Raw genomic sequence first — 10,000 nt, forward strand, 5'->3', positions numbered from 1 at the left:
GTAAATTATCATAGATATACTTATATGAATTATTATTTTAAAAAATCAAACAAAAACAATGCAATATATCTTGTATCCTCATTTGACCGATGAACATAAACAACCGCGCACCTTTTTCGAAGAGGAAGAACGTCTTCTCGTCATAAGAATGTGGAATTCGGAGGCAATTACCTCTCTTCTAGAGAAAGTGAGTCAAGAAGATGTCCTTTGGAATATAAAGCATCCATATTATCTTTTCGTAGTTCTTTTCGTAGTTTAACCAAAACGAATGGGTGGATGGGCTCCAACCCACTGATAATCATTGGATTCCAACGAAATCTATGGGCAGTCTAACCGTAGCTTTAATAAAAGATATTTATCTCATAATGACTACTTCAATTTTCCACGAAGTAGTACTGGTTTCTGTTAGTTAATATTATCCATTGATGTTTTCCTTTTTATTTTTTTATTTTTTATTTCTTTCGTTCTGTTTAGTGTTATATAGCTACTTGTTTATCTAAATTCTTTTTGTCTTTCTCTCTCTCAATCTCTCTCTCTCTCTCTCTCTCTCTCTCTCTCTCTCTCTCTCTCTCTCTCTCTCTCTCTCTCTCTCTCTCTCTCTCTCTCTCTCTCTCTCTCTCTCTCTCCTTATTCCCTTCCTTCTCGCTCTCCTCATCCCTCGCCCTCTCTATCCCCACACTCTCCTCACACCACTCCCTTTCTCTCTGCACAAGAGAGAGAGAGAGAGAGAGAGAGAGAGAGAGAGAGAGAGAGAGAGAGAGAGAGAGGATGGAGGAGATATAATCACTTCACTCTTTTACCTGTTTTCCATTACAATTTATACTCGCATATATTTTATTCTTTTCTTTATCTATTCTTCCAGCTGTTCCCAATCTATCTGTCTTTTGTTAATATTTTCTTTCAAACCGAGTACTACGTAACACTCCTAGCGGTTGAATGACCTAAGAAATTATTAATCAGTGACTTCTAGCTTTTAGTATCATAGCCGTCTATTACGAGTGGCTGGGTATAAGTTACGCATACTTCGTCATAACAAATGTTCTTATTTCAATCTATGACTTTTTTTATGGGGGGGGGGGGGGTGAAGACTCTTCTTCAGTGTCATGAATCAGCGTAAACGTCTTTATTATCCTCTTTGTCTGTTATTCTTCATTCTTTCAAATTGCTGGTATTTATCATTTTCATTACTTCTTTTTTTATTTCATGCTCTGTCCGCTTTTATCTGGCTGTCTGTTTTTATCTCCCTATTCATATGTCTGTTTACATCTATCCATATATATATACATATATATATACATATATATATATATTATACACATATATGTCTATCTATCTATCTGTCTGTTTGTATCTCTCTATTTATTTATCTGTTTACATCTCTCTCTCTCTCTTTTTCCCACCCTCCCTCTCCTTCTCTCTCTCTCTCTATCTCTATCTATCTATCTATCTATCTATCTATCTATCTATTTATATCTCTATCTCTATCTCTATCTCTATCTCCATCTCCATCTCCATCTCCATCTCCATCTCCATCTCCATCTCCATCTCCATCTCCATCTCCATCTCCATCTCCATCTCCATCTCCATCTCCATCTCCATCTCCATCTCCATCTCCATCTCCATCTCCATCTCTATCTCTCTCTCTCTCTCTCTCTCTCTCTCTCTCTCTCTCTCTCTCTCTCTCTTTCTCTCTCTCTCTCTCTCTCCATACAAAATTTGCAATATTATTCCCAAGATTTTATTACTGAATAAACAATGCCAATAAACTCATCCGTCTCAAAATAAATGAATGAATCAATACATTAATTAATAGATAAAAAGAAAGAAAGAAGGAAAAAAACAGGAAGGGATACGTGCGTCTATCCAATAAGCTCTTTCTAGATGGTCAATAGAGGGCGTTGCTTCCTGAAATTACATTGATAATAATAACAACAATAATGATGATGATGATCATAATAATAAAACAATAATAATAATACAAATAATGATAATAATAAGAAGAAAAAGAAAAAGAAGAAGAGGAAGAATTATGATGATGATGATGATAACAATAATAATAGTAATGATAATAATAACAACAATAATAATAGTAATGATAATAATGACAGCAATTATAATCATAATAATGATGATGATAGTAATAATAATAATATAAAAAACAACAGCAATAGTATTGATATCAATAATGATGGTGAAGATGACTGAGTTATTTTTTTCTTTTTAGTCCCTATTATTTCATTGTTCTTAACTCTTTATGAGTAATATTCGCAAAAGAAACATTTACTTTACTTGATGCAGATTTCCCTGAGATTTATAACTCTTTACATATACATAATATTGTTGTTTTGATTTTTTAAATTGATTAGCAAAGGCAACAAGCGTAAAAATCTTAAATATTTTAATTTCTATGACAAAGTTATTCCTATTTTGGGCACGGACCTGTATTAAAGATAGTTACCCCTTAAAAATACCGCTAGGCTCCAGTAAAAGAAAATGGAGGAGGAGGCTACAACTATATTGATTCCCAATCTTCGTTAAACCAAATGGAACCATCATATTTGTTGTGTGGGTGTGCAGGTGGGTGTTTGTGTGTAAACTGAGCATGTGTGTGTTCCTTAAAGATTTGTCACAGTTGCCATATCAACCGTAGGAACCTTTTAGGAGCGTGCTTAGTACGGTCGAGAAATGCCAGAGATGATACAGTACAGTACAGCCTGTGCATAGAGGATTAATGGACAAATCTGGAAATACATGTTATAATGCACGTGTTTTTATCACAGCCTGTATATAGAGGGCTTAATGGACAAATCTGGAATTACATGTTATAATGCACTTGCTTTTACCACAGCCTGTACGTAAAGGATTAATGGAGAAATCTGTAAAAAAAAAAAAAAAAAAAAAAAAAAAAAAAAAAAAAAATTGATTTTCAGCATAACAGAAATATTTTCAAATTACATTAAGGGGCAATATTAACTCTCGAGAATGGTGAGAATTATTTTTCTTCTTCTTATATGTTCCTCTCTCTATATATTTATCTAATTATCTAAGTTCACTGTTATATTATTAAGCATATATCCACTGTTTTGTTATTTTTTCTTGAAAGTATGACGTTTCAGATTTAAAGCGGAAAATAATTCTCCATGGGCCTGAGTTATATTACAAAAGATTAAAGATCATAACTAAAAGAAAAAAAATATAAAATATATGTCTGTCTTAAAATCTGTTCTCTGGTATCATATGATGAATTTAATCAGCAATTCAAATAATCAAGGTGAGTACCCTTCAAGACATCCATCCGTCCTTGAAGTGATGCCGGCAGGTAATGAATTCAAGTGTCATTAAAGGTACTTTGATGACGTCATGGAAGCACACCAATTCCATTTATTGTTCCTCTCTTTTTAATTCGCTCTCTGTCTCTCTATCTATATCTATATCTATCTCTATCTCTATCTCTATCTCTATCTATCTATCTCTCACTGTCTGTCTGTCTGTCTCTCTCTCTCTCTCTCTCTCTCTCTCTCTCTCTCTCTCTCTCTCTCTCTCTCTCTCTCTCTCTCTCCCTCTCCCCTCTCTCTCTCCCTCCCCCCTCTCTCTCTCTCTCTCTCTCTCTCTCTCTCTCTCTCTCTCTCTCTCTCTCTCTCTCTCTCTCTCTCTCTCTCTCTCTCTCTCTCTCTCTCTCTCCCTCCCTCCCTCCCCCCCCCCCCCCTCTCTCTCTCTCTCTCTCTCTCTCTCTCTCTCTCTCTCTCTCTCTCTCTCTCTCTCTCTCTCTCTCTCTCTCTCTCTCTCTCTCTCTCTCTGTTCATCGGTGACTCAGACTTTCTGCCTCAAACCTGTATAATTCCGCTCTAAACTTGCTCTTCACTGCTGCTTCTTCATTTCCGACGCTATTCTGCCGCGGAATGCGGCAGAATAGCGTTTGGTAGAGATTAATTACAGGGCAATCTCCTTCAAAACTGTTTACTGGATTATATTCGTGTGTGTGTGTGTGTGTGTGTGTGTGTGTGTGTGTGTGTGTGTGTGTGTGTGTGTGTGTGTGTGTGTGTGTGTGTGTGTGTGTGATAATTCCGTCTGTAGCCTAACACGCTACATTTGTTTTCCTATTTTGTCTCCTTCAATCAATACACCTAAAAATAATAACAAGCAAACAAATAACTGCCCACACACATGTCTGTTACTATTTTTAGAAGTACTGTCTGCATTAGGAACCATAAAAAACACAATATAGAGTGTTTGGCTAAAGATATAATTATTCTGTTTAGAGGGAAGCTCTGTTTAATTATTAGAAAGAACCATATTTTATGCATGTCCTAAACATTTTATGAATGTTCTAATGTACTAATATTTTGTATGTACTAATATTGTTTATGTATGTTCTATTTTTTTTTTTTATGTATGTTTTTTATCATGTCTTCTTGTTGCATGTTATATTTACAAGCAAAGAAGAAACGTGAAAAATGTTTATTTTTGAAGATATGTGCATATAATTAATAGCCATATTAGAAATAACACGTCCTTTGTATAATTGTGTTTCCTAATTTAGTCTTTAGTCCTCCTAAAACTGGAAAGAAAAAAATAAAAGAAATGAATAAAAAGAAATGGAAAAAAAAATATGTGTAGGTTTATATATATACAATTATATACATATATATATACATATATTTGTATATGTAAACGTACACACACACACACACACACACACACACACACACACACACACACACATACACACACACACACACACACACACACACACACACACACACACACACACACACACACACACATACACACACACACACACACACACACATACACACACAAACAAACAAATACACACACACACACACACACCAAATCAACTGAAACATCAACAACATCAATATCTCTTATAAATAACTTTCAACCATACCACCACCACCCAAAACAAATAACAATATATTTTAAATAGACAAACAAATGAAAACGATGATAAAAGGAAAAAAATAACACGAAAACACCTCCGGAAATAATAATCATTCTCTCATTTATTTTTCCTCTTTTCTGACACAAAAGTTTCTGTACAAATCGGAAACACTCAGAGGCCGCCCCTGTGTGACGTCATTAACACGTGACTCTGAGCGCAGCCCAAGTTGACTGGCCGGCCGTGGTTCACTCATCAATCATCACGGTTTTATCTATTTCATACATCGGATATATGTATATGCATGTGTGTGTGTGTGTGTATACACATATATATGTGCGTGCGTGTGTGTGTGTTTGTGTATATGAGTAGTGTGTATTATGCGCGTGCGCGCGCACACACACACACACACACACACACACACACACATACATATATATTGTGATATGATAGCTGATGAGCTGTAATTAACATTGACTTCAGAAGTTCAGTTCATGACACTTTGAGATAAATATCAAAATCACATCTATATTGAGAGAGCATAACAAATAATCCACTTTTAAAGACACTGGCAATACTGTTTCTAATTTTGGTAGACCGCCAGAAGTTATTTAAGTGAACGCCAGTGATTTAAAATAGAGTAATAATCAAATGCCAAAGTATGAGTTTGTTGTTATTTATTATAACTGACAGAATTCGAGTCTCACTGACACCAGCAACTTACTTGTTTCTTCTTCTTCTTATCTCTCCCTCTCTCTCTCTCTCTCTCTCTCTCTCTCTCTCTCTCTCTCTCTCTCTCTCTCTCTCTCTCTCTCTCTCTCTCTCTCTCTCTCTCTCTCTCTCCTCTACTCTCCTTCTTTGCTAAAATAACTCAGCATTATTTAAAATCATATGAGGTTTTATTAATAGCCAGGTTATCAGAAGTTCACATACTCTAATTGGTAATATAAGAGCTTGTAAACGATATTCCACAAAGTAAAATACTTCAGTAAATCTACCTCAATTTAAGTTCTCATAATACCAATGTTGCTCACTATTTACTACTGCAAGTCTCACGTTTAGGAGTAATGCAAGGTTACTTTGATAACTTCCACCATGACACCTTTTGTGAGTGTCCAATGGATTTTTATCATAATACTGTGGGTACCATTGGATAGCCTGTGTTGATTCTGCTACGTAAAATATAGGCATTGTTTTTAAACTTATATAAATCCTTTTACGTATAAAATATATTTGTTTTATATTAGATGTAAATCTTTTAGAGCCGATTGTTTATATATATATATATATATATATATATACATATGTATGTATGTATGTATGTATCAATGTGTGTGTGTGTATGTGTGCGTGTGTGTGTGTGTGTGTGTGTGTGTGTGTGTGTGTGTGTGTGTGTGTGTGTGTGTGTGTGTGTGTGTGTGTGTGTGTGTGTTTCTTTCTTTTTTTTTTCTTTTTTTCAAGTACAAACATACTTGAGTAATGACTGCGTCGTTAATCAAAGATTTTTTTTTTTTCTGTCTCAACAAAAGGCCACACACTCTTTAGATAAGAGCAAAGACAGCCATTAGAGGAGATTAAACGTTGCTTCGTGCTAATAAAGTCTACATTAGTCGTTCCATAATTAATGTTATTAACTTTAGCTTAGTTCACGGTAATTTATAACATGTCTAATCGCCTGCAAATCATGACAACTAAAACCTTTTTGTTCCCGCAAACATGGAGTTCTCCTAATATTTTAAGCCTTTTTTCCCGAACTTCAAATTCACATACCTTAAGTCAGATACCAGTTTTTCGACCATATTTTGTGACAACTTTGCGATAAACTTGCAACCAAATCTTTCAAAACTGATGACATGACCATTACTATTACTACTGATGTTAATTTCTGTTATCATTGACCTTAGCATCATTATTATAGTCACTTCATGGTGCTTTTTGTATTGCACTTGACGCCATAAACAAGAGCGGGGATTTTTAAACCGGAGTTTACATAAAGGTTCTCGACTGATAAGAGATCTTGGAAACGTACCTTACAGCCACATGTAAACTGGTTATGTCTGGCTTATCGGTGTAGTAAATTTATTAAGATTATGATGGTTCTCATTCGCGTAATTGGTTCAATACAAATGCAAAAACCTTATCAAGCACAGATATAAACAAAACACTAACTTGATAACTATACTTTCTCAAGTAAATGTTATGAGAGTGACATCGTATTAAAGTATATTTATAAATAGGTTTAGTAAAACGTGAAATATCTTAAGTACATACACATCTTTAGTATACTATGCACATAACCTCTCATCCACTCACGAAAATAAATACACAGACACCAGCGCCACAGGACAGGAAACGGAAAGGCACGTTTTATGTACTAACCAGTTACCACACCATACTCCGTGAAGATCAAATGCCATTTCATTCAGTAGACCAGCGGCGGTCATCGTGAATGATACAGGACAAAGTGTCATCCAGCCACAATAAAAAAAACAAAAAAATCAGTAAATCATGGAGGCCTTTGGATACTGGAAATGCGTCGTTTCACTCGTGGTGATCGCAATAGTCCAGACTGGTGAGGGCATGTTGTGGTGCAGTCTTACGTGTCCGAACCAGCAGTTATCTTGCACCGTGGACTCAAACGAGCAATTCATTTTACAAGGTCATTCTGCATACGGTCAGGTACGTAATTTTCATGTTTGTTTTGGTTTTCTATTTTTATCGCAGTGCTTTGGCGTCGAGTACCCTAGTTAACGCTTGTATGGTGTAAGTATATGTTTCATAGCCTCAAATATCTCTTGTGCCATTTTTTACATAATGCATTTTATGTTCCGTGTGCCTTGGATGGAGAATGTACGGGTCATCTGCAGTGTAATCACCCTCCCCATGAATTACTGTTAAGGAAGTTAAAGCGAATAATGCTTGGAGAATGGTTTTCTGTTTTGTTTTGTTTTTTCCGTCATTGACCAAATACGCAGATTTTGAAAAAAGGGAAATATATCCACTAGGAAATATATCATTCACTTGTGACGCTTGCCCCCTTGGTCCCAACAGCAGTGAGTCTGAATATATGATTTGCTATATTTTGGTGATTTAAATAAAGACAGCTCTTTTGTATCTTTCCCTTTCTGTCTCTTTTAGCTTTTCTTTCTTAGCATCCTCCTTTTTCTCTGTTTCTTCTTGAGCTTTTCTCATTCCTCCCACGTCTCATTCCACAGAGGGTCAAGCTGGAGCCCATGCTTATGGGAATCCCCGCCTCCCTCGTAGAACTGGCGGTGACAGGATGCGAGAAAGTGGACGTGGTGCCGGAAGCCTTCGATGGCCTACCCCTCCTCAAGCGCCTGAATTTTAGCAACATCCAAGAACTGACATTCCAAGAAGACAGCCTTGTGTTCACTGGTGACCTGGCCCTAGACATTGATCAGGTCAGCAGTCTCAAGCTGCATCGCCACGCCATCACTTTCAACGCCAGTCGTGAAGTGGCCCAACAACACCTGCAGGTAATCAACACCCATCTCTCGGTCTTCCACCCAGAGGCTATTGTCACGGCCCACACCACAAAGTACCTCACAACCTTCGGCGAAAACAACACGCTCGAGGAGGTCAACGGCTCCAACTTCTGCGATGTAAGCCACGTTTTCAGAGATGTTTTCATCAAAGATAAGACACCCATACCTTGCTCGTCGGTTCGCGCCTTGGGGAGCGTCGTGGTCATCGCTGTGGCCTTTCTCTTCAGGAAGGTTATGTAAAAGTGTGAATGAGTGTATAAGATCATAGATGTGTGTAAAGGCATGTATACATTATATATACATATATATATATATGTATATAGACATATTTACGCATATGTATTATGTATATATACATATGTGTTTGTTTTAATACACACACACACACACGCACAAACACACACACACACACACACCACACACACGCACGCACGCACGCACGCACGCACGCACGCACGCACACACACACACACACACACACACACACACACACACACACACACACACACACACACATACATATACATATACATGATACATACTTAATACATATATATACATATTTAAGGAAAGAGAGAAAAAGAAACAGATGGCAGATTTTCATAACAATGGAACTATTAGCAAGATAAAAGTTTATAGTTTTAGACAAATAATCCAAGTTCGCACATATGAAACCTACTTTAGTGATATTATCTGCTAAATCTTGCAGAAAATGTTAAGCAGCACCTGTTAATAAAGAATTTGTAAAAAGTGTGTTGACTTCAGGTAAAATAGTGTTTTTATAAATAAATAAATTTGTCGATATTAATAATTCTTAATTTCCCCCCCCCCCTCCCCCTCTGGAACAATAGAAATGGGGAAACCATGAATAATCTAACAGTATATGAAAGTGTCTAAAATAGCTGATAAAATACATGATGATACAGTGTAAACATAACAGGGGGACAGAAAAACGTAATCACAATAAAACATTAATTAACAATAAACAAAAAGATCAATCGCCCTCGATATAAATATTCCGATAATCAGACAAATTTTAGAATAAAACTTCGTTTTGAAATACAGGATAGAACAACCTTTATGAATTCCCAAAATAAACCAAAAATACTGTTAAAATTAAACTAGATAATCCTACCACGACAAGTCTAAAAACAACGACTGAACACTCGGTGCAACCATTAGAGGAAAAGGATGTGAGAAAGCGATAACATTGCTTGAGTAACTTAAAAAAAACACGATAGTAGTGACATTTAAGGAGATGAAAAGGGGATTTACGCAGATATGAAAGGGCGTAGAAACCATAAAAAAGGGAATTAATAGATATCAGGTAATCAAAGAAAACAGAAAAAAGAAAACAAACCCAAAGAAAACAGAAAAAAATCAATAGAAATCATGAAAAGAAAAAAACAAAAAAGTAAACAAACCACAAGAAAACAGAAAAATAAAAACAAAAAACAAACCTAAAGAAAACAGAAAAAAAGAAAACGAAACCAAAGAAAACAAAAACATCAAAAGAAAACAGAAAAAACAAAGAAAAAGAAACAAGAAAACAGAAAAAAACAAAAACACAACCCCCCAAAAAAGAAAAACAAAA

The 10,000-nt window shown here is 35.9% G+C and overlaps 1 protein-coding gene across 1 annotated transcript; it reads left to right on the forward strand.

Moving 5' to 3' along the window:
- The first annotated feature begins 7,312 nt into the window (after positions 1 to 7,312).
- On the forward strand, positions 7,313 to 8,809 carry LOC125032895. Its single transcript, XM_047624285.1, has 2 exons — positions 7,313 to 7,579; positions 8,116 to 8,809. Exons 1-2 carry the CDS (start codon positions 7,409 to 7,411, stop codon positions 8,644 to 8,646), a joined length of 702 nt encoding a protein of 233 aa, XP_047480241.1. The 5' UTR covers positions 7,313 to 7,408; the 3' UTR covers positions 8,647 to 8,809.
- Positions 8,810 to 10,000: the final 1,191 nt, after the last annotated feature.

This window comes from Penaeus chinensis, chromosome 2 (genome assembly GCF_019202785.1).
Source record: "Penaeus chinensis breed Huanghai No. 1 chromosome 2, ASM1920278v2, whole genome shotgun sequence".
Taxonomy (NCBI): Eukaryota; Metazoa; Arthropoda; class Malacostraca; order Decapoda; family Penaeidae; genus Penaeus; species Penaeus chinensis.

What these genes read in the sequence shown, in the direction of transcription:
- LOC125032895 (XM_047624285.1), top strand. Translation starts at nt 7,409, where the DNA reads ATGGAGGCCTTTGGATACTGGAAATGCGTCGTTTCACTCGTGGTGATC. An exon ending in GTCATTCTGCATACGGTCAG is followed by an intron (nt 7,580 to 8,115) that starts GTACGTAATTTT and finishes CTCATTCCACAG; the next exon opens with AGGGTCAAGCTGGAGCCCAT.